The sequence below is a fragment of the Numenius arquata genome, chromosome Z (genome assembly GCF_964106895.1).
Source record: "Numenius arquata chromosome Z, bNumArq3.hap1.1, whole genome shotgun sequence".
Taxonomy (NCBI): Eukaryota; Metazoa; Chordata; class Aves; order Charadriiformes; family Scolopacidae; genus Numenius; species Numenius arquata.
The window spans coordinates 13,251,071-13,277,753 of NC_133616.1; the positions used below are offsets into that span (position 1 = coordinate 13,251,071).

The 26,683-nt window shown below is 41.9% G+C and overlaps 3 protein-coding genes across 4 annotated transcripts; 2 read left to right on the plus strand and 1 right to left on the minus strand.

The window, feature by feature from the left end:
• Positions 1-668: 668 nt before the first annotated feature.
• RAD1 (RAD1 checkpoint DNA exonuclease) lies at positions 669-5,586 on the minus strand. The gene is made up of 5 exons (XM_074166569.1): positions 5,373-5,586; positions 4,600-4,708; positions 1,933-2,191; positions 1,464-1,562; positions 669-1,008 (listed from the first exon to the last, which is right to left on the minus strand). The coding sequence occupies exons 1-5, from the start codon at positions 5,565-5,567 to the stop codon at positions 825-827; spliced, it is 846 nt and encodes a 281-aa protein (XP_074022670.1). The 5' UTR covers positions 5,568-5,586; the 3' UTR covers positions 669-824.
• Positions 5,587-5,662: 76 nt separating this feature from the next.
• Positions 5,663-10,904, plus strand: BRIX1 (biogenesis of ribosomes BRX1). The gene is made up of 10 exons (XM_074166829.1): positions 5,663-5,839; positions 6,698-6,809; positions 7,168-7,211; positions 7,838-7,908; positions 8,286-8,335; positions 8,431-8,504; positions 8,602-8,652; positions 8,955-9,056; positions 10,043-10,171; positions 10,477-10,904. Exons 1-10 carry the CDS (start codon positions 5,690-5,692, stop codon positions 10,744-10,746), a joined length of 1,053 nt encoding a protein of 350 aa, XP_074022930.1. The 5' UTR covers positions 5,663-5,689; the 3' UTR covers positions 10,747-10,904.
• Positions 10,905-12,387: 1,483 nt separating this feature from the next.
• On the plus strand, positions 12,388-25,160 carry DNAJC21 (DnaJ heat shock protein family (Hsp40) member C21). 2 transcript variants are annotated; one of them, XM_074166831.1, is made up of 12 exons: positions 12,388-12,618; positions 12,956-13,049; positions 13,973-14,096; positions 15,008-15,130; positions 18,111-18,415; positions 19,694-19,845; positions 20,204-20,291; positions 20,534-20,692; positions 21,352-21,391; positions 23,296-23,486; positions 23,901-23,973; positions 24,669-25,159. In XM_074166831.1, exons 1-12 carry the CDS (start codon positions 12,522-12,524, stop codon positions 24,831-24,833), a joined length of 1,611 nt encoding a protein of 536 aa, XP_074022932.1. In that variant the 5' UTR covers positions 12,388-12,521; the 3' UTR covers positions 24,834-25,159. The 2 variants fall into 2 exon arrangements, with proteins under 2 accessions (XP_074022932.1, XP_074022931.1); XM_074166830.1 differs by having other exon boundaries at positions 12,397-12,618; positions 23,898-23,973; positions 24,669-25,160.
• The last annotated feature ends 1,523 nt before the right edge of the window (positions 25,161-26,683 follow it).

Sequence of the window (26,683 nt, forward strand, 5' to 3'; positions counted from 1 at the left end):
TAAAAAAATGCATGTTTGACTTCAGAGTGCAATGCAGAGACTTACCCAAAGACTCTAAATTCAAGCTGTTTACACAGTTGTCACCCAGTCACTAGTTACTGGGTAGGGCCTTAGCTGCATGAGAAGGTTAACTGCATGTTAAAACCAGACTATTAGATTGTTTTCTCCTCTTACACTTCACCTTTTATCATAATCTAAGGTAGAGATCATCTTGTATGTATAGCACCTGCTGTCACCTGTAACTGCCTGTAACAGAAAGCTTACATTGGTGGGTGTTTTTCTGCAATAAGTTTCAATGGTGTATGTCTTTTTCAAAAGATTTGTATGTATGTGGAGATTGTGGATTGAATCAAATAGTTTATTCCAGTTACTTCTACAAATCCTTTGTTTCCATGTGCTTGTACTGAGTTGTTTCCTGAGTTTAAAGTTGTTTTCTAGGAGCCCTTTCTATTTGTCAGCTTAACAATAAGAGTTGTGTAATTGCTTAGAACAAGCCAAAGACAAACACAAACAAAAATTCTTGGAGAACACTGTAAAAAGTAATGTATTACATGAACACCACTTAAACATCTGTGCTGGGATCAGTAGCAATAGGAGATCAACTATCCTTTTTTGCTTTTTCAGCTTCAGTTTTTAGATTCAAGGCTAAGAAATGCTTGCAAGGGAATAAAAAGGAAATCTTTGTATTTCTAATACCAGAGTTAAAAACAAAACAAAACAACAATATCAAGTCTATCAATCTCTACAGCTTTCATTCAGTTCTATAAAAAACATAAAGTATTCTTATATATTCACAAATATAATACAGACACCAAAACATATACCTAGAGTTCTGCTTCAGTAATATCCTCATCAGGGCAACAATAGTATTCCACAAAACAGATCTGTCCATCTTCATTCCTAATCATATACTGCAGTGAAAGAAATCCTTGAGCATCTGTTCGAATGGACACTTTGCAAGACAAAGCCAGTGCTTTTGTAGATGGTTTAAGTAAAGAAATCTTGTACCTGCAGAAGGAAAAAAAAAGTAATCTGAAAAAAATACACTGTGCAGAAAGGAGGTGCCCAGGGAGGTTTTGAATATCTCCAAAAAAGGAGACTCCACAACTCGCCTGGATGCATTCCTGTCCAACCTCCTCTAAGTGAACCTGCTTTGGGCAGGGGGGTTGGACTAGATGATCTCCAAAGCTTCCTTCCAACCCCTACCATTCTGTGATTCTGTGAAACATTACTCTCAATTAAAGCACAGAATAACTAAAAAACTATTAGCAATGTGCTAATTTTATCTTTTCTTGGTAACAACATCGGACAGACATTGTTATCGCTTAGCTTTTGACCAAAGACACAGACTTTTATCAGACGGGAAGTTGTTTCCCACCCCCCCTCACTGGCCAAAACAATGTTAACTTTCCAGCAAGAACGCATCAGCTGCCAGAGAGGGCACTGATCACAGACTTTCTAACCTGTTTGTCTGGGTCTGGTTACAGTGGAATGCTTCCATCAAATCAGAGTCCCGAGGGTAGTCCAGATGCGCGCTTCCTGCATTTCCAAAAGTGGATAACCTGGAAGACAAAAGGCACCATCTCAAAATACCTGATCACAGCTCTCTAAAAACTTGTCCAAATCAGTTATCTTGCAAATCTCAATGGCTGTTTCGCAGAACACTGTCGGATTTTTTTGGCTTTAATTAAAAAATGCTAAACTGTCTGCATCAGTGTCACATTTACCGAGTTGTCAATATATTTGTTACTATGTTAATTAGATTACATATGGTGATTTGCTCTACTCATTACAATTCTTCTTGAAATAAAGCAGTAATCTAAAATAGCTCACCCTGAAAATTTCCAGTCCTTACCAAAGGAGGTACCAAGCATGGTACCTCCAGTCCTTAGCAAGCATGAACATCTGAGTTGAAAGCATAGTTTCCAGTACCTGAAGTAGGGTTTATCTGGAGACATGGTAATCTGCAGAACTTCACTGGTCATATCCAGTTCAGCAAATGCTTCTCGTAGCCCTTCCGACTGCAGGATAATTTTATTAACAACCTTTGTACTGCAGAAATCAAAGTCTAATAACTCATCAGGTTCTTGAGTGTTAATTTTGCACACTGTCACTACTCCTCCTTCTTCCAAGAACAGCATCAAGGGGTAACCATAACCACGGTAACACATCCTAAGGGCTGTTGTTGTTCCTGAAAAAGAGAATGAAATGTACATTCTTCTGAGAGCTAGCTCACCCATCTGCTCACTTCAGAAAATTCATATTTTACTGGCATATAGGGCACAGATCAATTTGATTTAACACGTTTGGTCCAGCCCACAATACACTAATTTAGCATGCTCAGGACGCCCTATGAAGTGCTAAAGGTTATGCAGCAAAATTAGATTACTTGTATGGAGACACCAGTTCAAATCCAATTCATGTCATATACCAAATGGGAACAGTAGCTGTGACAATGAAGCTGGATACACTACAAATAGTTTAGTGGAACTGGAAAATCCTCCACAGTCCGGAAGCTCTCTCTGGCTCACATCACCTTTCTTTACTACTGTTGCTAGTTGTGCAACCCAAACTGATGTTAAGGCAGCTTAGCTTGCATTGTGGTCACATCCTCCTTTTGCTAGGTAATCATAACCCAAATGATTGATCTCCCAAAACCACTGTGCTGTTTAGTACAGCTGATTTAGGTCCTTAGGTCAGGGTCACAACAGAAAGGAGGACACACAGCAGAGGAAGGTGGAATTCAACACACAGCTGCAATGGCAGAGTTGCCCAAAAAACCTGTCATGGGATCACTCTACTTCACGTAAGTACAGAGCGCACCATGTAGCACCCATACACTAATAGGGTGTGTATGAAATAACCTGAAGTTATTTTTTGCTTGTGAAAATATTTTTGAACAACCATCAAGTAAAAAAAAAAAATAAACTTACAGGAAATAGAATCTGCTAAGACCTGGGGTTTTTTTTTTGTTTAAACAAATGGGTTCATGTAATTCAATATTTGTATACATACTTGTGAAGGCAGCTTCCCATGCTCCTCTGTCACTGAAAAGACTACAAACAGGATCAATAACACAGTCTACTTTATTTTTGTAGTTCACACACTTGATAAGCAAGATCTAAAGTGTTCTTACAACACCTGAAGTACTACCAATCCAGCCACAGACTTCTTGTGAGACTTTAGGTAAGTAATCATTCCTCAGTACCTTATCTACAAGATGGAGATAATATTCACAAAACAGGTGCAGGTGTAGCCTGAAGAAGGGAATGAACTGAAGGTGCCAGATAAAAGCACTGGGAGCAGGACCACAGTGAACTGATGGTGCTATCTGGAACCCCTGCAGACTTCTTCAAGCCCAGTAAATCTGCACCAGAACATTTCCTAATCCACACACTCGCTTGTTAATGTTTCTGAGGTACCTGGATGTTTGAGGGTTGCACAAGCCACAGAAACATTGGAAAAAGAAATCACATTTATCACTGTGTTGATACAAAATTTCTCAGCAAGACAAATTCCAAGCTATTTCTATACTGTCCTTCAGTGTGCTGATTTCTGCTACAGTTCACAGCAATTAGTCAGCCTGAGTCCCTTGCAAGCCCAGTGTGGATCCCCTGTGGCCTTAGGATGTACTGACAGCTCTCATGCTTTTTCAGCTCAAAGCGACAACGCTGGTAAGAGGCTGCCCTAGCTTGCCCAAGCAGTGGTCTTTTAGCCTGATGCTATGTGCAGCCTGCTTTGCTGGCCAGTAAAAGCATGTGACACTGTGAAGCACTGTCCCTAGTAGAAGGAACCTTAGCGCTCTCTAAATCTACAATGACTACCCTGAATGGGCTGAAGAGGAACTATTCTGCCAGCTGTGCCCAGATTTTGCCCTTAAGTGAAGGGCACTTGGGAACAAATGAGCATTTATGTGATGTGGATGATCTGGGCCCCGGACTGAAAACTGATCAACAGGAAAGGCAGTCACAGCATGCGTCAATCCTAGGACACAGCACTGGCCTCAGAGTCAGAACTCCAGCCCCAACACCACACCACTTGCCAGAGACACCTCAACAAATTAATTGATATGTTTTCTTATCAAGACTACAGAAACTGTTTGAGATCCTTAGCCCCAAACCAGAGCAAGGGTACAAGCTGGGGTTGTTCATTGGACCTCATGCCACAAAAGGGTTCTCTCCCAAAACAAGTGGTTCTTTTGTACCTTACACAGATCCAGGAAACATTATCCTCACAGGAAGACTCTTCTGTTTCTTGGATATCCCAATAGTGTCACACAGACATATGCCTTTATTCCATCTTCCAAACTGAATCAGCTTCTTTTAGCCTCTGCTGCTGCAGAGGTCCCTGACACACTGGTGAGGCTCACATCCATCATCTCCTTTCTTCTATCGACTGTTACCACAGCACACACTTGTATTAGCTTCAGTAAACAGGATGGATCCTGCTTAACAGTGATAGCTGCCATGCTCAGAAGGTGTTAAGGGGAGGAAGTCAGAACTTTTGCCAAGACTGGAAATATCCCTATAGTTACGCACAGGTTTCATAATGTGATTACACCTGATACGCATACACTGTCAAGGTAAATATGCACCATACCTGGCAAAGAACCGGTACCAAAGATGGTCAAGCAGTCAAGAAGAACTGACAAATTGATCCGGAACATCACCGATTCCTCTTGAACGGCAAATTCCTGAAAAATTTCTGCCTGTAAAAGAAAGAAAAGAGATTAAGAGGGGAGTTGCTGCAATTATTTAACAGTTTACACTTATCTCTTCAAATTCAGTGCTTTCACTTTCAGAGATCAGTGCAATACAAAGTGATTTCTTCATGTAATAATATCCATTAAACAAAAAACGGGTCTTCATCCTCAAAACTAGTTATCTCAGAAATAAAGCTAGGTGATGTGAGGTGCTTCTGAAAAAGTAATTATATATTTTTATTGGTAGCCAAGAGGGCAAACTGCACAGCACAACCAGCCAGTCAAAACAGGGGACTGTCCCACTGTACTCAGCATTGGTACAGCCTCACCTTGAGCACTGTGTGCATTTAAGAAAAATGTGAAGGGACTTGAATGCGACCAGAAGAGGGCAACAAAGCTGGTGAGAGGGCTGGAGAGAGGTGAGACGAAGGAATGTCCTGTGAGGAGAGTCAGAGGACTTCGGGCTTCTCCAGTTTGGAGGAAAGGAGGCTGAGGGGCGACCTCATTTCCCTCTACAGCTTGCTGAGCAAGGGACGTGAAGAAAAAGGTGCTGAGCTCTTCTCCCTGGTATCCACGGACGGGACGCGTAGGAATGGTTCAAAGCTGCACCACGGGACATTTAGACTGGACATCAGGAAGCATTTCTTTACCAAGCAGCTAAAGCCCCCACCTGGATGAAGGCGTTGGCCTGGATGCATTTGGCGTCCTCCACCGTCACCCGGAGGCCATTGGCCGTGGCGAAGCAAGTGGCGTGGTCCTGGAAGTGGACGGCCCTGAGGAGGCTGGAGAGATGGCGCGCGTTGTCGAGGCTGGCGGACAGCACGTAGGGCTGCCCGCTGGCGGTCGGCGGGGCGGAAAGCGGCATGCCGGTCTCCCCCAGCACTTCCGGGAAGGGGGCGGAAGTGAAGGGAGCCGGAAGTGCGGCCGGCAGGAAGTGGGGGCGGCCGGAAGTGCGAGAGACTGCGGGCACGGCGTGGTGCGGGCAAGATGGCGGCGGCCAAGAGGAAGCCTGACGCCCCGGGTGGGCGGCCGAAGAAGCGAGTGAAGAGAGCCCCGAGCGCGGTCGAGCCGGATGCAAAGCCGGGCCCGGAGGGAGCGGTCTCGGGAGAATACAGCATCCCGCCGCCGGTCTCACAGGTACCTCCCAGCACCGCTGCCCTGGGCGGAGCGGGCCGCGCCGGGCTGGGTGTCCTCGCTCGGCTCCCTGTCCGCGCCGTGCCTTCACCCATGGGAGGGGTACCTTGTCTCCCTGCCCGGGCCGGGCGTTCGGGAGTATTCTGCCTCCGCGGGTTGGGATAGTGGGACACGTGGTGTCTGGAGAAACCCAGCTGCTAAGCAAGGGTAGAGAGGCTTATTCGTAATTTTTTTTTTTTTTTTTATAATTCCTGCGCAAATAGAAGTAACACGTGGTGGTGTGTTATTTCTATGAAAGTATGCGACGAGTATGAGTCTGGTTAATGTAAATTAATTACATTGGCTTAATCTCTGAAGTATTTTAGAGAGCTGGGTGATTCTGTTATATACAAAGGATATATGGGAATTATGCCCGTTTCATTCAGGAATCCTCCTGATGAGGTTTCCACAATTGCCTTACAGCTTGCTTAAAACAAAAAGTAGCAGGTTGAACTAAAATTTCTTATGTAGGAAAAGTTAAAGAGTGCTCTGAGGCTGTAGGTCTGCTCACGCTGCAGGAAAGGAGGGTTGCCTTTTGCAAATAAGTAATGCATACGACTTTCTTAACACGTTTTGTATGAGTGAAAGGGCTTTACGTTGGAACGTACTGAAGCAGGATGCAAAAACGTATGACTCCTTGTTCTGTAGGGAAGTCAGCATTCTTGCTGAGAGTGGTTCTGTGCAGATGGGTAGATAATGTTAATAACAGATGTTCTTACTGTGTTTTTCTGTAATTACAGTGCAAACATATATTGTTGCTGTGTTGTAGTTTTAAGGCTGCAAACTGCCTACTAACGTTTTGTGGGTTTTTTTTTTTCCCAGGGTAAATGGAAAAACAAGGAGCGAGTGCTTATTTTCTCTTCTCGTGGAATTAATTTCAGAACAAGGCACCTAATGCAGGACTTAAGGACATTGATGCCTCACTCTAAGGCAGGTAAGGTCAGGCATTGTCCCTAGCTTATATTTTCAGAATAGTTTTAAAGCAAAAACTTCTAACAGCATATTCTTTTTAAAAATGTGGTACCTAACTGTTTTGTTGAAACTTTTATCTTAAACAAACACCAAATCCCTTTTGATCAAACAAATACAGTGACTGTCATTGTATCTTAATAATTTTTTGGGAAGTGACTTCTGTAGCCTTTGTTGCTATATTTATTGCATAATATGGCTGAAACAGCTTTATAGTTATTCTTTCATTTATCATCACTGAAATTTTTTCGAAAGTACTGTTAAAAGAACGTCTTGTGTGAATTTGGTTTCCCAGCCTTCTTAATGTCGTTCTTGTTTTCCAGATACTAAAATGGACCGTAAAGACCAGTTGTTTGTAATTAATGAGGTAATTCAGGTTTTAACTAGTGCTATTTTTTTTATTTTCTTTAGAAATTCCATGTGCAGGAGAAAAGGGCAACGAAGTTCAAGCGGAGTTGTATAACTTCACAGATGAAAATTATTGATATTCAAAAAGTGATCATATTAAAACAGAAAATTGGTTTTTGATTAATGAAACCGAAATGAAAACCTTAATTAAACATGGAATTTTTTAATGAAGAAATAAAACAGAATGTGCCTCTCTACATAGGTGAAAGGTGTAGTACAGTTTTTACACTTGAAGAAAGCAGGGAACAAATATGCTGCCAGGCCAAACAATGGCAGGACATTGGTGGTTCTGCAACTAGAACCTGATGTCACAGCTCCTGCTCTAACGTTTATATCCTGGAGACCTTATCAGATTGCTTGTAGCTTTAGTGAAGTTATTACTCCTGGTAATAAATATATGAGACAATTCAACAAAACAAGTGCTTCAACTTAAGTTCGGGGATTGGTAGGTGTAATCTATTAAAACAAGACCTTTGCTTTTGAACTTGTGTTTTGGAGAGGGGAAGATATTAGAAATTAATGTGGAATGTTTTTGAAAATTTCTTCAGGATTTTGTAAACTGCTAATTTGACGTGTCTTGTGTAGGTATGTGAAATGAAAAACTGCAATAAGTGCATCTTTTTTGAAGCCAAAAAGAAGCAGGATCTCTATATGTGGTAAGGGAATGTTGTATTTTCTTACATTTCTATATTTAGCTGGGGATGCTTCTGTTCTATGTAAAGTTTCTTAGTGTAATAGCGAAGATGCATGAAATTGTGTTGGTTAGTTAAATTTGTATTAATCTTGCACTTGTCTGTATAGTGCAGGTTTACAATGCATCACCAGCTTTTTAGACTGTCTACAGAAGTGTTTTACAAAACTGTTTAGAAAGCAAGTATTTATAAGTATGTTAAAGGAATCAATGCTGTAAAAGCAACTGAAATTACTTCAGTACAGAAATGACTGGTTGGAGTGTACTGTAGAAATACAGCATATCTTCTGGCTGCTGTTAACATTTTCCTTTTCTCTTCTCCCCACTACCTGTCCTCTGCAGGCTTTCAAATACACCACAGGGACCATCAGCTAAATTCTTAGTGCAGAATGGTAAGTTGGTTGACATTATTCTGTTTGGACTTATGCTTTCTTGTCTGTATGGTTTTCTAAGTAGTAAAGTGATCTTTTTTAAAAAAACACTGTAGTTCACACGCTGGCTGAATTGAAGATGACAGGAAACTGCCTGAGGGGCTCACGTCCCCTTTTGTCTTTCGATCCAGTAAGTATAAGTTTTATTTCATCGATTATGCTTTTGTTTTCTTTACATGACTACTGCATTTAGCTTTGTATGTAAAATTATATTTTTTCCTTTGCAGACATTCGACAAGGAGCCACACTATGCCCTGCTAAAAGAATTGTTTATTCAGGTCAGTCTCTAGTTCTGCTGTCTAGTTTTTCTTCCTCATTGGAAATGGTTTTTGGCAACATATTTAAAAATCTCAGGGTTTTTTTAAAGTAGTAGTTTTACACTTCTGAACTTGATAAAAATCTTCAAAGGATTAGGGTCATGTGCTTAAAAATCACTGGGACATTTGTTGTTAAGTTTTGAGTTCTGAAATGTAAATTACTAAAATTGGGATTTTAGTAAATTAAAATGAATTAAAAATGAGCCATTTATGTTTGGTATCTTACAACTACAGGTATTTAGAAATACTGCTTTCTTTTCCAGATATTTAGTACACCACAGTATCACCCCAAAAGCCAACCTTTTGTAGATCATGTTTTTACCTTCACCATTACAGATGAGAGGATCTGGTTTCGGAATTATCAGGTTAGTGGTTTCTTCTAGCTCTTCAAGAGGAGCTCTGCAGAGTAATTTTATATCAAATCCATTAATTACAATAAAATGAGAAGAATTGTTATTATTAGGATATGCCGTCACCTAGTGCTTGCACAAAGTAATTTGAGTGATGGGCCAGGACTGTGGTTTAACCCCAGTCGGCAGATAGGAGCCGCTTGCTCACTCCCCCTGGTTGGCATTGAGAGAATTGGAAGAGTAAAAGTGAGAAAACTTGTGGGTTGTGAGGAAAACAGTTTAGTAGGTAAAGCAAAAGCCACGCATACAAGCAAAGCAAAACAAGGAATTCGTTTACTGCTCCTCATTGGCAGGCAGGTGTTCAGCCATCCCCAGGAGAGCAGGGCTCCATCACCCGTAATGGTGGCTTGGAAAGACAAACGCTATCACTCCAAACGTCCCCTTCCTCCTTCCCATAGCTTTATATGCTGAGCATGATCTCACATGGTATGGAACATCCCTTTGGTCATTTGGGGTCAGTTGTCCCAGCTGTGCCCCCCCCAACCCCAGCCTACTTGCTGGTGGGATGGTGTGAGGAGCAGAAAAGGCCTTGACTAAAATGACATACCTTCTCCCGTGTTTCTGGAGAGAGCTCGTTTAAGTTCTGTGTCCTTCAACTGACATTCTGTTAGTTGTGATTCTGTGATGGTTGTCTTGGTAGCTGGAAGTAGTAGCCAGAGCTTAAGGTTAACCTGTCTTTTAACCTTACTTGGTGCTTTGGCCCACACTGTGTTGGAGCTTACTTTCCGAAGGAGGGATTCACAGATACTTATTACTCTCTACGTCCTTGCTTGAATGCAAAAGAACTGCGTTATGTATAGAACTGTGTACAAGTGTGGCTGATCGGCTCCAGTGGCATCGTATCTTGGATTTAAATTCAGTCGCGTATCACTGTATGCAAGGTGCCTACGAGGTCATGTACTTTGATTCGGTCCACGAGAGAGTATTTTTTTTTATTGCAGATAATAGAAGAAGATGCATCTCTAGTAGAAATTGGGCCTCGTTTTGTCCTCAACCTCATAAAAATCTTCCAAGGTAGCTTTGGAGGAGCAACTCTGTATGAAAATCCCCATTACCGATCCCCAAATATGGTAAGCAGCTTTGTCTTTGTCTTCTCTTCCATTTAGCAACTCATTTGAAGATTAGTCTTGCAAGTTGCCTGTGCAGGACCAGATATGCTTTTTCCCTGAGACGCTTTATAGAAAAGAGTGCCTTAACTGATCACGATTGGAGGACAAACCTATTGTGTAAAAATTGAGAGAATGCAAAAATCATGTCTCTGAAAAAATGGCATTACACTGAGGATTTTGACAATTAAGCAGGGAAATTTTAATACCTGATTTCTTCCATCTTGCTTATTTGAAACCTGATGTAATTTAAATTCTTATTTTTATAGCATCGGCGCCTAATAAGATTGTCAGTGGCGGCTAAGTTTAGAGAGAAACAGCAAGTGAAGGAAGTCCAAAAGATTAAGAAAAAAGGGAGTAAGGCGCTTATTGGAGAAGATCCCACTGAAGTGGTCTTTGAAACTCCAGCTGAAGAAAAGCCAGTGGAAATACAGCTCGTGAAACCAGAGTCAAAGCCAATTGTTAAAGATAAAAAGAAGCCACGCAAAATTCAGAGGAAGAAGCAAAAAAAGCTTTTCAGAACTGAAGCATCAGCGTAAATGTTGCAAGTGAAGAAACTAAGCAGACTCAAAAATCATGTTAGTCTGGTATAGGCATACCTAGCTATATTCACATCATATTGTATATACTTGTTTTTACAAGCAAAAGTAACTGGACTTCATTTTTAAGTAAACAAAATACCAATTTCTTTATTGCAATTGAGTTTGCACTTTTTTATTGTGTTCTTCTCTTTGAGATGATTCTGGGTTTTGAAGAACAACGTGGCAGCAGGAAGGGGGAATAAGACACTAAATATTTCTGCTTCTGAGAATTGGCCTTTTATACTTTACCTCTGGGAAACAACTTACTGTAACATGTACAAGGAATACAAATAACTGGGTAGTCATTGGTACTCATCATTAACTGGAATTCAAAAGTCTGACAGCAGTAGAAAATCCTTTAAAAAATTTTATTTTTATAGGAATTCTCTTTTGGGGAGTGGTGATCTTTTCCCTCCTGGGGAATGCAAAGGGTTATGGCTGCTTAATTGCTCTTTTTTATTTGTAGTAAAAAAGCTGCTGGTTTTACCTGTGGTAGGTCCTGGACCTAAACCTGCACGTAGCTAACTTTGTTCTTCCACTGACTCCAGAGCCATTTCCCTGTTTGCTCCCTCAGCTTCCTTGTGTTTCAGGGCCTTGCTTGTGCCCTGTTCGTATTTGGTTCCTCTGCTGGTTGGCGCCTTGTTGCTGAACTGTTGGCACAAGAGAACGTTGATCTGTTAAGTGTTAAATTTTATCCCACCTGGTAGGGCAAAGGAAATTCAGTGTTACTTCTGTAACAGGTGGCCTGTGTGCTATCTAGTTGGAAAGGACTGGTGAATAGAAGCATCTGCTCCATTCGTGTAGTCTAATATGTAGAATCACAGAGTATCTCGAGTTGAAAGGGACCTGTGGTGGTCATCAAGTCCAACTCCCTGCTCCTTACAGGACCACCTGAAACTAAACCATATCACTAAGAGCATTGTCCAGATGCTCCTTGAACTCCGGAAGGCTTCGGGCCACGACTGCTTCCCTGGGGAGGCTGTTCCAGGGACCGGTCACCCTCTCACTTTATAACCTTCTCATGTCCAACCTGAACTTTCTCTGCCACAGCTCTATTACATTTCCTCATGTCCTGTCACAGCTCCCCAGAGAGACATCAGTACCTCTCACTCCGCTGTTCCCTGTGGAGGAAGGTGCAGATGGCCATGAGGGCACCCCTTGGCCTTCTCCAAGCTGAACAAGCCAACTGGCCTCAGCTGCTCTTTTTAAGTCTTGCCCTCGAGGCCCTTCACCACGGTGGTCGCCCTTCTGTGGACACTCTCAAATAATTTTATGTCCTTCTTACATTGGGGCATCCAAAACCGTACGCACAACTCGAGGTGGGGCCACTCCAGCGTGGGAGTCACCCGGCCGGCTGTGCTGTGCTGGATGCTCCCCAGGACACGGTTGGCCTTTTGGGCGACGGGCACGTTGTTGACTCCTAGTCAGCTCGCCATCAACCCAAAACACCGGATCCCGTTGTCTTCAGCGCCGCAGCCCAGCCGGCCGGCACAACGGGGGCTCGGGCCGAGGCCGAGGGCCTGCGGTGAAAGGCAGCTACCACCCGCCCTCCTCCTTCCCCGGGCCGAGCCCGCCCCGCCCGCCGCCCGCCTCGCTCCTCCCGGCGCGGGGCGGGGGCGGCCCGGGCGCCTCATGGCTGCGCCGCCGCCGCCGGCCCCGCCTCCTACCGCTGCCTTGGCCGGGCCGCCCGCCGGCCGGCGCTTCTCCTCAGGCGGAGCCACCGTCCCGCCGCCATGAAGTGTCACTACGAGGTGCTGGGGGTGAAGCGCGACGCCGCCGAGGAGGAGCTGAAGAGGGCCTACCGCCGCCTGGCGCTGCGCTGGCACCCGGGTACGGCCGCCACGATGCCCGTCCTCCGCGGGCCCGGCCCGGCCGCAGGCCTGAGGAGAGGGCCCGGCCTGCCTCCACCCCGCCGGGCCCAGCCTCCCTCCACCCCGCCGGGCCCCGCATGGTGGGGGAGAAGCCCCTTTTCCTCACAGGCGGCTGCGGTCGGTGCTCTGCCGGCGGTGGCGGCGCTGGGGACCCCCGGGTCAGCGGCGGGGGCCCGCCGGGAGCCAGGGCGGGAGGCCGGGCCCGGGCAGCGTGTCGGTGCTGGCTTGGGTTTCTGGAGCGGTTGTGGTGGGTGCGTTGAGTCGGTCGTTCACAGCGTCTCTATTTTGTCTTACAGATAAAAACCTCGAGAACGCGGAGGAGGCAGCAGAACAGTTCAAGTTAATCCAGGCAGCGTATGATGTTCTGAGTGACCCCCAGGAGCGAGCCTGGTGAGCAGCGTTTGTCTGGTAGCAGCCTGTGAAAAGGCTTTTTTAAATTCTGCCTCAGCCGGCACTTTGAATTTGCCTCTGGCTGGGCCTTGCTGCCGGTCAGGGCGGGCCTTTGCGGCAGGAGGAGCCCCTGTGCTTCAGGCTGTGGAAGGGTTGAGAGCCATGCGACCTGCAGCCTCCCGGGGAGGTGGCAGTGAACGCTGAGGGGTCCTGTGGGGACACACCAGTGCTGGCTTCCATCTCTTTCTTCCAGAGCCCGAGGCAGCTTGCAGGTTAGGATAGGTATCCCTCCGGTCACAGCCCTCCCTCTGCCGTAGGGGGGGTGAGGGAGCTCCATACTGAGTGTGTGCAGGTGTTTAGTGTGGTACCGGCGGCTGCAGGTGATCGGCCTCAGTGACACAGGTAGCCTCATGTTACTGTAAGGGTTCTAATTTGAAACGTGCACACACGTTTTTCAGAGAGTGCTACTTCAGGTGTTGTGTGTGTCTTGTTTTTCAAACGGGCTGCAGCCAAAACCATCTGTACTGAGTTTGCCTCCCTTGAAAGTACCGGTTTGCAATTTTTGTATGCTAATGTATGATTTGGAGTTTTCTCTGTGTGCGTGTAAGTGTTGGATGATTTAAATAATGTCCTACCCATTTCTGAAAGCTTGTTGAAGCATCTTGCTCAAATGTGTTTGCTACCTTCTTGTTAAGAAACTGCTGCTGTGGATATTGCAGATAAATAATAGTAAGTTAACTAAAGGTCAAGAGAGAATATTTAGTGAGCCTGTCTTTTCCCTCTCTGAAGTCTTTGGATATGAGACACAAATTCCAGACGCTGAGCTAAGCTATACATTGAGGTGATATATGTACTGTGTTAGTTTACCAGCACTGGGGAATGTTCTGTGTTTCTACATCCTTGATATTGTGAATTTTTGCTAGGTATGATAATCACAGGGAGGCTCTGCTGAAAGGAGGAGTTGATGGAGACTATCAAGATGATAGTTTAGACTTACTGCACTACTTCACTGTTAGCTGTTACTCTGGATACGGAGACGATGAAAAGGTAATGCATTAATTCATCTTTAATTAATCAATTTAAATTTCATGAAAAGTGTCAGCATTTACTTCATGTTGAAAAGCTATGCATGGAATTGTTGATTGCAGGTAGTAAAAATGCTTGCACAAATCTTTCCAAGACCAAACTTATGCAGGATGTTTAGGCAAGCTTTAATTCCTGCTTATTGTCTAACAATTACTTATGATTTCCGTGATTTCCAACGATACCATACAACTACAGAGCGTGTGTATATTATTTATGCATGTTATATAGTGAAGTGTTCCAATGCTTTGCAATACCATCTGTTTATTCAGATCTTAGCAAGCTAGAATGCTTCAGGCTAAAGAAAAGCAATATAGTAGCAGTGCCTGGGGGAAGTGTGCTTCCTATAATTGAATTTCCTGTTAGATTTTAAGACACTTCTTGTAACTTAAAAAGCTCCAGGTGATTAGGCGAACCTCTGCCAGAGAAAATCCTTATCTGTCTTTGGGTTACTGTAGAAGGAGTGTGTTAGTAACATCTTAATTTAAAAAGTAAATAGATAGCTAGGATACTTAATAATGAATTCTGTATTTGGAACTTGCTCAAAACTTGGTCCTGTGTAACCAGAAATGTATCAGTATCCTCAGCATGCTGAAACTTCTGTTGGTGTAGGTTTGGATATAAGAGCTTCATGTGTGAAAGACGCAAGCTATGTGAAGGAGGTGGAAATAAAAGGAATGGGAGAGAATGGGAACTTTGTTAAACAGAGGAGTCTTGCTATCTAGAGCAATAGCTTACAAGGCCTTTAACCTGATTTTCAGTTGCTGTTACAGAATTGTAATATTTCTCTAAAATACGCTACTGAAGTTGAGCATGTGTACATCTATTATTGAGCCAAGCAAAATTAATCAGAATTTCTTTTATTTTAATTTTAGGGATTCTTTACAGTCTACCGACAAGTTTTTGGAAAGATTGCAAAAGAAGAGATGGAGTGTATGACCCAGGAAGATACTGAAGAATTCCCCATGTTTGGATATTCCCAAAGCGACTATGATACAGTAAGAGCAAGTGTAAATCTGAACTGAAAGTAACACTGTTAAGTCATTATTTTGTCCCATACTGAAATCAAAGGAAAGGCTCCTGCTGATCTCTGAGGTGAATGCACCACGCATCTTCTGTCTTTTCTACTACTGTAGACCATTACTGCAAAGGAAGTACCTGTATTCTGATTCATAATATTTGGGTGAATTAAAATTAATATTTCCTGCTGGACTATATTATTAGCCGGGCTGTTAATGTAAGTTGTCAGACACACACTTCATGGGGCTAACCATCAATTATGCCAAGGAAACTTACACGTGGTGTCTTGCCTCATTTAAGAAAATCGCATAGCACTTGCCATGTAACACAGCCTGTAGGAAATGGGAGATGCAGTGATTGACCTGCATTGTGAGCTCCCATTGCGAGACTCTTGTCCTTTACAGTTATTCTGCAGTAAGATTTAATTTCCAAAATTCTGCATGCTTTCTTTTGGGAAGTAAGAAAAGAAAATAGATGGGGGACACTTGAATTCTTGTTGTCTGATTTGCCAACTATTTGTTGTTCTGTCAAGCTTATCTTTTTTTTCTTTTTTTAAGGTAACCAGTATTCCTATGTTGAAATTAAATAGTAAACTAATAGCACTTTCTCCAGCGAGTAATTGCACAGTATCAGTGTACTCAAATGCTGCTCCTAGCTACTTCTCCATGTTGCATTTAGTGGAATCGTACTGTATGACTAATTAATTATGAAATTTGAATGGATATGTACCTTAAAAATGATTAACTTCAAGGGTGCAAAACTTGGCAGGACTTGGAAACAAAGTTACAAAACAAACTAAGAGTGTCAGAATGACTGTTTGAATGTCAGATAAAATTACAGGATGGTTTAACAAGTATAAATCTTTCCTAGGGAGAGAATATTTAGTGTCTCTGAAACTGCTAAAATCAGTCTATTAATGGAGTTATTTTGAAATATCTGTTGGTAGCTGCTTGTGTTGAGGCCATGGAATAGATATGATTATAGACCCAAAATAGCTTTTATGCTCTCAATTAATAACTGCAAAAATGGCTGGAATTCTAGCACCAGCATACTTTGACATCTCCATTGTCATGCTGTTCTGGAAGCAGAATTATCGGGGTTTTTTTGGTTTTGGTTTGGTTTTTTTTTTGCCCCCTTAAGGGATCCATAGGGGTGTTTTATGGGAAATAGCCTCAGTTATATGGGAAAGTCATTATTCCTGTTATCTTATATCCAGACAAAGAGATTACACTGTCAGAAGATTCCAGCATTGCAGTGCCCACTTCTCTTCTTAGTGGGAGTATTGTGGGAAAAGAGTTTCAGAAGGCAGCTACAAAAACTCTACAGATACTTCAAAATCTGTGATGTCAACGCTCTCTGGTTCAGTCTTCTGAGTTAATTCACAAGAACCCTGAGAGGATCAATGCCGGGCAGCCAGGGAAGATACTCTTAAGTCTGTGACTTTGCAAGACTTCATGGAAAGAGAAGACTTGTAGGTCAATTAGATGCAGACATAAAAGTGATCAGCTCCAAGTATAAGTAGCAGGCAAAACAAAATCCAGGTGGGATTTCAGCAAGAGCTGCTGTATGGTCTTCTGGAGAATGTCAGAGATGTGCTTGTATTTCAGGTAGCTGCTGAGGGGCAGGAAAGCCTTAGTTTATACAGCTGATGGAAGGGGAGGATGACCCCTGTCATCAGTCGATAGCCATGCATCCTTTTGCACAGAAGATATCCCCTTCTCAAGCAGAAATCTGAGATGGGGAGTCTAATCTCACTTACGTTATTGGATGAAATATGAGTATTTATTGACCTGGGGTTTTGTGGTAGCAGAGAAAAATGGTAGTGACTTAACCTGCCAGAGGCCACAGCCATGAAGCTTTGCATGTAGATAGGCCATTAGAAATTAGCATTGAGGTGTTGATGGTTGTAGTATATGTGAATACCAATGACAGAAGGAGGAGGAGATACTAAAAGAAGAGATAGTAAACTGTTAGGTTAAATACTTCTATGAGGTATTCCAAAATATAAACAGTAGTGCATGTAGGCGTAAGTAGTAAAAAGGCAACTTAATGGGACAAGTAGTGTGAGGACGGAATTTAGGCATATCTTATTTCCGGAATACACAAAATGCAGAAGGTTAATAATTACTTGGTGAGGAATACAGAATAATAATAATAAAAAAATTATTGTGCCATTTTGTTAATCCAGCGTTTACTCATGAATAGTAAAAGGAAGGAAAGGTCATTTACTGTTTCTTTTAATCTGAGAGCTAGAGGGCATCCTTTTAACCTGCAGTCATATGATTTGCTAACAAAACAGGAATAAGTGCCTCTTCACATAGCCCCTTGTTAAACTGTGCAAGTTACTTCTCCATGATATCGAATATGCCAACAATTTACATGGCTTAATAAATATCGAACAAATTTATGAAAGAAAAATCCGTCAGGGGCTATTAATTTCTCTCTTGCTCTGGAAGCAGAAAGAATATACTGGGAAGAAATAGCATTACGTACACGTGTTTGTTTTATTGCTCTTTTTATGCTGGTCATTGGCTGCTGTTGGAAATGTATGGCTGACCTGTGGCGTAATTTGATATGGCAGTTTTTAGGCAATATGTGCATATACCTGCTTGTGGACAGTATATCTGATTCTGATGGTGCTTTTCAGTTTGACAGGAAAAGTACAGCAAAGCTAAGTAACTGGGCACTGACACCAGCGCAATCCAGTCCTGCAAGGGGACATTTTTTAAAAGTTGCAGTTTGGAATGATTTAGACAAGGTTGTTGATTCGGCATGGTTTGAAATTTTGAGGATGATATTAAAGGTTTCTCTAAACCTTCATGTGATTTCTTTATACTCTGGGGAAAAACTGTGGCCTGCGTAGAAGATACAAAACTGCTGTAAAAATCCTGAATTATTTGGTATGTTTTTTTTCCCCCTTCTAAACAAGTGACTTGTTTAAATATTTTTTTCTTACAGGTAGTCCACCCTTTCTATGCCTATTGGCAGAGTTTCTGTACTCGGAAAAACTTTGCTTGGAAAGAAGAATATGACACACGACAAGCCTCAAACCGCTGGGAGAAACGAGCCATGGAAAAAGAGAACAAGAAAACGAGAGATAAAGCAAGGAAAGAGAGGAATGAACTGGTCCGTCAGCTAGTAGCCTTTATTCGTAAAAGGGATAAAAGAGTACAGGCTCATAGAAAACTCGTAGAAGAACAAAATGCAGAAAAAACTAGGAAAGCAGAAGAATTTCGGAGGCAGCAGAAGCTCAAACAAGCCAAGTATGTAAATGTGGAACAGATCTTTTCTTTTAAACTTGGAAAAGCTATCCATGAGGATACTGTATAGAGTTAGATTCTAATAGTAGCTCCACTTGCTCTCTTAAACATCCTCGAAAATTTCATATATTAGTTTCGATCTCAAGTCTGACCTTTTTAAAACTTGAGTCCCTTTGCATTGTACTGACATGTAGAAATCTAAGATAACCATGGAATAGTTATCTGTGTGCTGCAGGTAACTGGCAGTAGTAGTACAGAGTACAGTGTGCTTTTAATTACCTTGGGAAGTAAGATTTAATAGTTATCAATGTTCCTTTAAAAAAAAAGGAATGTTAGGGAACAAGGGAGAACAGGACTATGACAACCTGGACTTGGATCAGCTTCATCTGCCTTAGAATGGTACCCGCTAAAAAGAAAGTTGGGGAAAATTAACTTAGTTTTGCTTTTCCTTTAACTCTTCTGAAAGGACGCTTTCATTGGAATAAATGCATTTCTTTGATCCTTTATTTTTCCCAAAATTAAGCAGAAGGAAGAGACTATCTCCTGAGTGTAACCACAATTTATTTTTCCAAGTAGAAGAGCTTTTTGCCTGAAAATGCGAGGAAGGAGCTTAAATGCTTAACAAGACTGCACTTGCAAAATAACTGCATATTAATTAAAATTTCATAATAATAACTAAAATATTATGCAGACTATATTTATTTATATGTACTTTTTTTTCCCCTAAAAGTAGAACGAAGCAGATTTATGCATTTAATGACAAATGGCTTGATAATTCTGAGTCCTGGAGCAAAATTCTGCTGTAGTGTGGTGCACTGTTTGGTAACTTGGGCCACACGTAGATTTGGAAAACTGTGGCTGGCACATTCCCATCGTGCAGAGTCAAAGAGTAATGTGCTTGTGGCTTTTGTGGTCCTGTATTGTTTGTGGGTTTGGATCCTGCAGCAGGTAAAAGCAGCTGTACTGCTTTGAGGATTGATCTGCCTTTCCTGCTGTCAGCTTGGTACTGACCTTGCTGCATAGCATTTCCTGCCTGAAATCCAAGCGGGATCCTGCTGCGTTAATACCTCTTTACTTGCAGCATAGATGTGCCCACTGACATCACAAATTAACTGCTAGGATTTCCAGGCCCTACCAACAATTGGTTACTCCATCATGGTATGTTCAGGACTTTCCTCCTAAAATACCAGAGAAGAACAAGTTATCTTTTAAATAATACTGTTTCGGTAATTCCCATCTCCCGGACGCCATGTAGAAGTTACTGTATTGTTCTACTTAAAGGCTTGCTGAGCAGTATAAAGAGCAGAGCTGGATAACGATGTCAGATCTGGAGAGAGAGTTGCAAGAGATGGAGGCACAATATGAAAAGGAATTTGGAGATGGATCAGATGATGAAGATGAATTGGAGGAACAGGAGACAAAAGGCATCGAAGGTACGGCGTGTCGGGGAATGACCTATAGTCAGTCGTTTCAGCCTGAATATTGGCTCACTGCACTTAAAGCCCTAGATTCGCAGTTCGGACTGTGGTGCTACTCCCTGCCTCCAGCTGAGGCGTGCCAGGCTAGAGTCTGGCCCTCTCTGGTGTTCTCCATTGAACGTGGAACATCAAGCTACAGCTGTTAATTTATCCAAATGTATGATTTGGTGAGATGGTCTTGGTCTGTCTGCATGTCAGTAATACTAAAGAAGTTGACTGTCAGTGTTGTGCCTATTTGCTGGGGCTTTAAGAGCAGCTTACTGAAAAATGGCTCATCTGACTTTGTCTCTCTGATCCCCACTGATCTCTTCAGACAAACTCAACGATGAGACTGAAGAAGCTGAATTTGTTGATGGTCTGTACTGCCCTGCTTGTGACAAACTGTTAAAAACTGAGAAAGCGTAAGTGCTTGTGGTTGGGGATCCAGGGGTTGGGGGTTAGGTTTTAACTTCTTTAAAACACATTTTTAAAAACTTTCTGACTTCCCATAATGGTCAGTGTCGTCTTTCCAGTAGAGACATTGTCAGGGCAAAATTTTGCATACCTAGTAGTGATGGATAACAGGCCTGTTACTGATTTATATGTAAATATAACAGTGTTTGCTCAGAGCTACCTGCAGTAACAATCTGCTGCATTTTCACAGCATGAAAAATCATGAAAAATCAAAGAAGCATCGAGCGATGGTAGCACTCCTACGACAGCAACTGGAACAAGAAGAAGGGAAGTTTCCCATGTCTTTGGATGATGCAAATGGAATACATACCAAAGAGGAGGAAGAAACAGAAGACGTACCCAAGCAGAAGTACTTTACATTGGTTTTAATTTTATTGTGACTAATGATTTAATAAGTCTTGGAGGCCCTTAGAGGAAGTGTCTGATGATTTACAGTTGTGTTGGAACTCACAGAATTGTGCAATTTAAAATATTTCTTAGCATCAAAGTTTCAGTAAAATGGATACATTAGTATGACTGGAATCAATATTGTAGGATAATAACCTCATATTTTCTCTCCTTCTTAAAGATACATGTTGAAAAAGTATTGGTTTTTATTTTTCAAACAGGGGAACTTGGACAGGGCCAGTGTTTATTGATTTGGTACTTTTTTTGATAGTTTTTGTCAGTGGATGCTGGCTTATGTAGAAAATTAGTGTGCTTAAAATCAGAATTGATGAATAAGTTGCGCAACTTCACTTTTTGAATGGACAAAGCATGATACCAACTATCTCACTAGTATCTTCAAGCTGAGTCTGAGCAAAAGAGATGTTTTACTAAATGCAATGAGTAGTTTAGGAGAACTGTTGTCTTCATTTCGGGCACAGCTAATTTTCTGTTTGTGGCTGCTATCACTGTAATATCATGTTAAGAAGATAAGCAAAAATATAACTTGGTACCTTTTTATAAATGGCACTTATTTGTGTTTTTTCTTGGAAAAAAGATAATTTTACATTCTTATCTTTACAGACTCTCAAAGAAGCAGAGGAAGAAACAGAAAACAATGATGGTATGTAGTCATATAATGATATTCAGGGAACTTTACAAACCAGGTTTGTTATCTCCTAACTTAACTTTTTTTTTCCCTGAAAAATGAGAGAGAACTTGAAATTCTATGAAACTTGAAGACTGTTTTCAGATATTTTTAATTCTTCTTTGACTGCAAAATAATTATATTTTATGATGATAATCTCATAGGCCTCACTTTGTTCTGTTTGCACAATTAATGCAGTGCTGGCTCTGAAAAGGCTAGTCAAGTGTAAGGAAAACAGGTGGAAACAGGCAGATAGGGAGAATACAAGGAATTGATCAGAAAGATGAGCAGTGGCCTTCATGCATTAGCAGCTCAGTTAACATGGCGGTTGTTTTCTGTTTGGTTGCTAGAGTTGGTATAATGTGTTGTTTCTTAATCTCTAGCTTGGGGAAAAAAAGTAACACATCATTGGCATCCTAGTGACACTGCAGTTGTTGGAATGAATGCATCCATTCCACCTTTCACTTTGGTGTTACTTGTGTTTACAATCCATCTGTTGTACTCCAAGGATCTGAGTCTGTGTATGATATAACCGATCTGTGCTGACAGCAGCAAGGTGAAATTCAAGAACTGCAAGCTGTTTCAGGAGCACCACAGTGAGCAGACTCTTCTCTCTGCCTTCCTCAAGCTTGATCCTTTTCAAGTCTTACCTCTTCTCTGCTCACTACCTCAATCCTAGCGTTGTCCCAGTGAGCTATTTGTCCGTACCAGGTCCTGCCTCTTCCATCCTTTCCCACGATGGTCTTCTGTCTTCCACCAACCTAACCTCTCTAGTCTCCTATTTTGTGTTCACGTTTTCTGCCTTCTCCCACGCCATTTTTGTTTCTCAGCCTCAAGAAAAGGATCTTGAGACCTTCAAGCAACTGAATTTTTCTTGCTTCTCTTTGGCTGGTATTGCATAGTCCAAGTCAGTATCAGCTTGACCTTCTTGTTTCCATGCAGGCCATCAGGAACCTGTTCAATTCTTGCCTCAGTTTGAAATCAGAAGGTCTTGTTCTCACTGTATAGAGATGCAGGCACTGTGTCTCTCTTCCATCAGTTTGATCACAAGGTCTTATGCAACCCAGACAGTAGGTGCCACTCTCACGTAGCATAAACTGGAATCTTGTGCAGAGATATTTTTCTGGAAACGTCACCTCCATCCTCTACCAAACTTTACAGAGTGCAGGGAATCAGTGGGAGTTTTGTTTTGGTTTCCTGACAGTGTATAGATTAGCCAAGTTTTTTCAGGTAGCTGAAACTCTGCAAAAGGTACTAGAGGTGACAGAGTTGCATTAATGTCGTGTTAGATCAAATTCGTTATCCTGCTTTTGAGGGCTGAGCTGATTTGCTTCAGACATGCTCAGGGGTTGACCTTTTTGCCAAAATGCATGTATTGAATCTGCTTTGTGTTCTGCTACGTGGAAAAGGCTGCCAGCGTTTCTAATGTTAGGGAGGAAAAATACAGCGTGTCTACCTGACTTCAGTCAGCTCCGTTATTTTCACTTAATTGTCCTAACACAGGTGTCTGGCACAGAAAACTTTGGTCTAAATAATTAACATCTTGCAAATCCACTATCTTATAATGTGAAATGGTAGCCAGAAGAGAATGAGCCTTGTGTATAATTAAAAGGTACCTTCATTCTTCTCTTCCGTAGTTCTAGAGGCTGTTTTTATTAGGTGTTTCTTCCCTTCATCACAGGTGGCCTCATCTTTCAAAACAGGAGAACTAAAGTTTTACCTGTTAACAGTCACACTGAAAACACACAGTAAGATTAAGAGGGTCCATGGCTTTGTGTTCTTCCCACCCTCCCGTGTTTGGGGTAAATGAGGTATAATACTATAAACATAATCACTAATGAACTTAAGGTAGTTAACTTACATTTCTTCTGTTCGGACAGACTCACGAGGACTCCTTTGATAAAAGTGACGATGAAGAAACAGTTGAACAAAAGGAGGTGCCCTGCATGGACAAGGGCAGTGGCTCAGCAGAGGAGGTGGTAAACGACGGCCAAAGATGTGCTGTGTCAGAGGACGCAAGCGCTACAGAAGATGTCACCCAAGTGAACGAAGCAAAAACTGAAGTGAAAAGGTGAGCTGACCTGGAATGTCACAGTCGCCATGTCATTCTGTGCCATGCTTGATACTGTAAAACAAGTCTGGTTTTACTCACCAGTGTGAACTGGGGGTTGCTCCACGAAGTCAGAGCTGAATAAATGTGATACTAAACAAGGAGTGTTGGGATCTACTTTGGAAATGGCATTTGACTGCAGATCCCCACCACATCGCTTACCAGTTGCATTTATCATCTAGCTGAATCTTGAGATCAGCAACTGATTGTGTAACTTAAATTGCTTTATTTTTTTGCTGGAAGCACTTGCATTGTGTTGTGTGAGGGAAGAGCTGGGGGAAGCAGCAGAGACATTGATGAGTGGAAACTGTCGAAAGCTCTTAAATGTTGGGTGTTCCTGTGCACTGATCTTAGTCTCTCTTTGTTTATCAGCAGTAGTAAGCCTAAAGGGAAAAAAGCCAAGGATGCAAAGAAGTCTGCCAAGGCAACTTCAGAGCAACCAACAACGGTATGTCAAATTACTTATGCTATTTAAAACCTGGTGGCCACAGGTTTTATTACAAACAAGGTTGGTTTATTGCCTCCAGTCCATCATTTCCATTTCAGTGGTTTTGTTTATTTTTTAATGATACAAGTATTTCTATCCCTGTGATGTTATTAGAAGCTAGGAGACTGGAACATCAGCTCTTGTCCTTGCAGAGAAGAGCAGGACTAAATTTCAGTTCTAATGGAGTTGCTAAAGCTCTGTACCCAAGGCAGTTGGGATTAAACAACTGCAGACAGAGCTGCTGTCATCAGGCAGGTGACAGGCAGTACCATTTGCCTCTTTTCCAATACTGATGCTTCCCAGAAAAAGCAGAATCTTGTAATAACTACAGCTGAGCCACATTAAATCTTCACTAAATCTCAGAGCCCAAACTATTGTGTGATAGTCAGGTGAGATCAGAAGTATTCTTCATTTTGAATTAGATTTGCAAGGCCTCTATTCTTGTTCTTGGTTCTACTTAGTACTCTTTGAAATTTCAATAAGCTATAATTGTTTTTTTTTTTAAACATATATATTTAATTGTTAATCAGTAATGGATATATGTGTGATAGAAACAGCTTATTCACATTTCATTGTCTAAGAGAAACTGCATCAGCAAGTTGGTGTATTTCATTTATTACATACATGAGGCATTTTGCTTTTTTCCCTCCTTGTAGAATGAAGTTCCTATCCACTGTGTAACCTGCAACTGTGCATTTCCATCCCGAAATAAACTGTTTGAGCACCTAAAAGCCACAGGACATGCAAAAGCAACACAAACGCCAGCTGTAAATGGAGCTGTAAACACCAGAAACAAAAAAGAGAAACGTAAAAACAGATAGAACTTTGTTACTGTGACAGTCTTCAGAATCCTACATGAAAACTCTCCCAAAACTGAAAGGTGCACACTTCCTGTATTTGGAGTTAAACAGAGAAGGCAAGTCCTAATTTTGAGAAAAAAAAAAAAAAAAAAGGTGGTACAACAAAAGGAGTATTATCTTGTGAAGGAATCTGCTTTCTTTTGGTTTTATGAGCCTTTAATGACTGTTTTAGACCTACCGTCTCAGCAGCTTTCACAGTGGTGATGGGGATATAGTAATACAAAGCTACTCACCTTGTAGTCCTGTAGAAACTTGCACGGAGGAAATAATAAATTATTTTAACACTTGTGTTGCTTCTTTTCTTTTGAGAGGACTTAGCTCAGGGTGAGTGTAGCCAATAGAGGGGCCTGTGCTGCTTTGATCATCTGTCAAAGACCAAACATCACCAAGGCATGGAAAAACTCTGGCTTGGCTTCTGCCATCCCCAAATGACCTTTCAAATTACTTAGTTACATCAAACAGAAGGAAACTAATAAGGTGACAAAACTGCTTAAACATTTTTGACAATTCTTGTTGGTTTTGTACATACACCTGCATGCCAGGCATTGGGGGAAAAAAGTCTTGTGGAAAAACCTTGCTGGACTAAGTGAAGGGAAAAATAAATAGTAACATAAATAAATGCACTTCTTCCGCTTTCTAATGAAAACCAGCTTGGGACTTGGTATTGCACCTCTGTTCAAATGCATAATCTACCTGATCCTGAGTAGCACTTCAAAATGAAACAAAGGGTGGGATAACAAGCACCTGATTTTGCAGTGGAAGTGAATTTCACACAGGAATCGTCAATGCTGTTGGAGAAGGCTGTGTGCTATGTTGTTTAGGAAACTCCTAGAGTATAATTTTTCCAGAAGAACTCACTGATTTTATGTTAACCAAGTTCCACTGACAGCTCATCACACAAAGTGACAGAATACTCTCCTTCCCCCACAAATTGACACGGTACCTTTATTGGGTCCAGGAATTATTCAAATGTTAAAATTTGAATGAAAGTAAAATCATAAATGTACAGTTCTTGCTGACCATACACAACACCATTTTTTTGGTTGGAAACTGAAGGAGGTAATTAACTAAAAAAAGTGATTATGTAAGAAAGAAACATGGCCTCTTACTTCACGAGCCAGAGTTTGCATCTTTGCTAAATGGCTAATGGGTGTGCTGTGCAACCCCAAAAGCAGCAGGAGGAAAGGAAAAGCGTATTTTGGAGATTATGATGACTGGATTACAGCCCCATGATAAAACTAATTACTGTAATTAGAAACTTTTCAACTTGTGTATGCTAACAGATTTTTTTTCATGCTCTAATTACAGTGTATCCTTGTAGTAAGAGTAAACAGTTCTAACTCAGTCTGAAACCTGCAGTTACGTTCTGCTCGGGGTGGTTCTCAGCCAGAGATTGACAACACTTACGTAAGTGAAATCTCACAGACTTGACCCTGCAGCATTAGTTTTGACTTAAAGTATTTGGCTTTTAAAGAAGAAAAACACCCTTATCATTTGTGTGTTTTACAAATGCTTGTGTGTATTGATATAAATGGCAAGGTTTTGGTAGCAGTGGTGGGGGCAGGAGCAGTGGTGACCCCTGTGGATGGCAGTTGGGGACCACCCTGCACTGGTCCCAGCCAGCTCTGCACAAGACCCAGCACTGGGCCAGTCGGGGGCTTCTGTGAAAACACATTTAAAAGCCCACAGTAGTCGACACGGTAGTAGTCGACCTGGGCCAGAGCAGCCAGAGGCACTCTACGGCAACACTGGTACCACCCCACAGGGGCCTGTGAACGCTACAAAGTCCAAACACGATGTACTTCCCCCAA

Bases quoted from the DNA above. Each gene is read 5' to 3' on its own strand.
- BRIX1 (XM_074166829.1), top strand. From the start codon at position 5,690: ATGGCGGCGGCCAAGAGGAAGCCTGACGCCCCGGGTGGGCGGCCGAAG. The intron at 8,653-8,954 runs GTCAGTCTCTAG...TTTCTTTTCCAG, and splicing joins TAAAAGAATTGTTTATTCAG to ATATTTAGTACACCACAGTA. The intron at 10,172-10,476 runs GTAAGCAGCTTT...TTATTTTTATAG, and splicing joins ATTACCGATCCCCAAATATG to CATCGGCGCCTAATAAGATT.
- DNAJC21 (XM_074166830.1), top strand. From the start codon at position 12,522: ATGAAGTGTCACTACGAGGTGCTGGGGGTGAAGCGCGACGCCGCCGAG. The intron at 15,131-18,110 runs GTAAGAGCAAGT...TTTTTCTTACAG, and splicing joins CCCAAAGCGACTATGATACA to GTAGTCCACCCTTTCTATGC. The intron at 20,292-20,533 runs GTAAGTGCTTGT...GCATTTTCACAG, and splicing joins CTGTTAAAAACTGAGAAAGC to CATGAAAAATCATGAAAAAT.
- RAD1 (XM_074166569.1), bottom strand. From the start codon at position 5,567: ATGCCGCTTTCCGCCCCGCCGACCGCCAGCGGGCAGCCCTACGTGCTG. The intron at 4,709-5,372 runs GTGGGGGCTTTA...TTTCTTTTACAG, and splicing joins AGGCCAACGCCTTCATCCAG to GCAGAAATTTTTCAGGAATT. The intron at 1,563-1,932 runs GTACTGGAAACT...TTTGTCTTCCAG, and splicing joins CCAGATAAACCCTACTTCAG to GTTATCCACTTTTGGAAATG.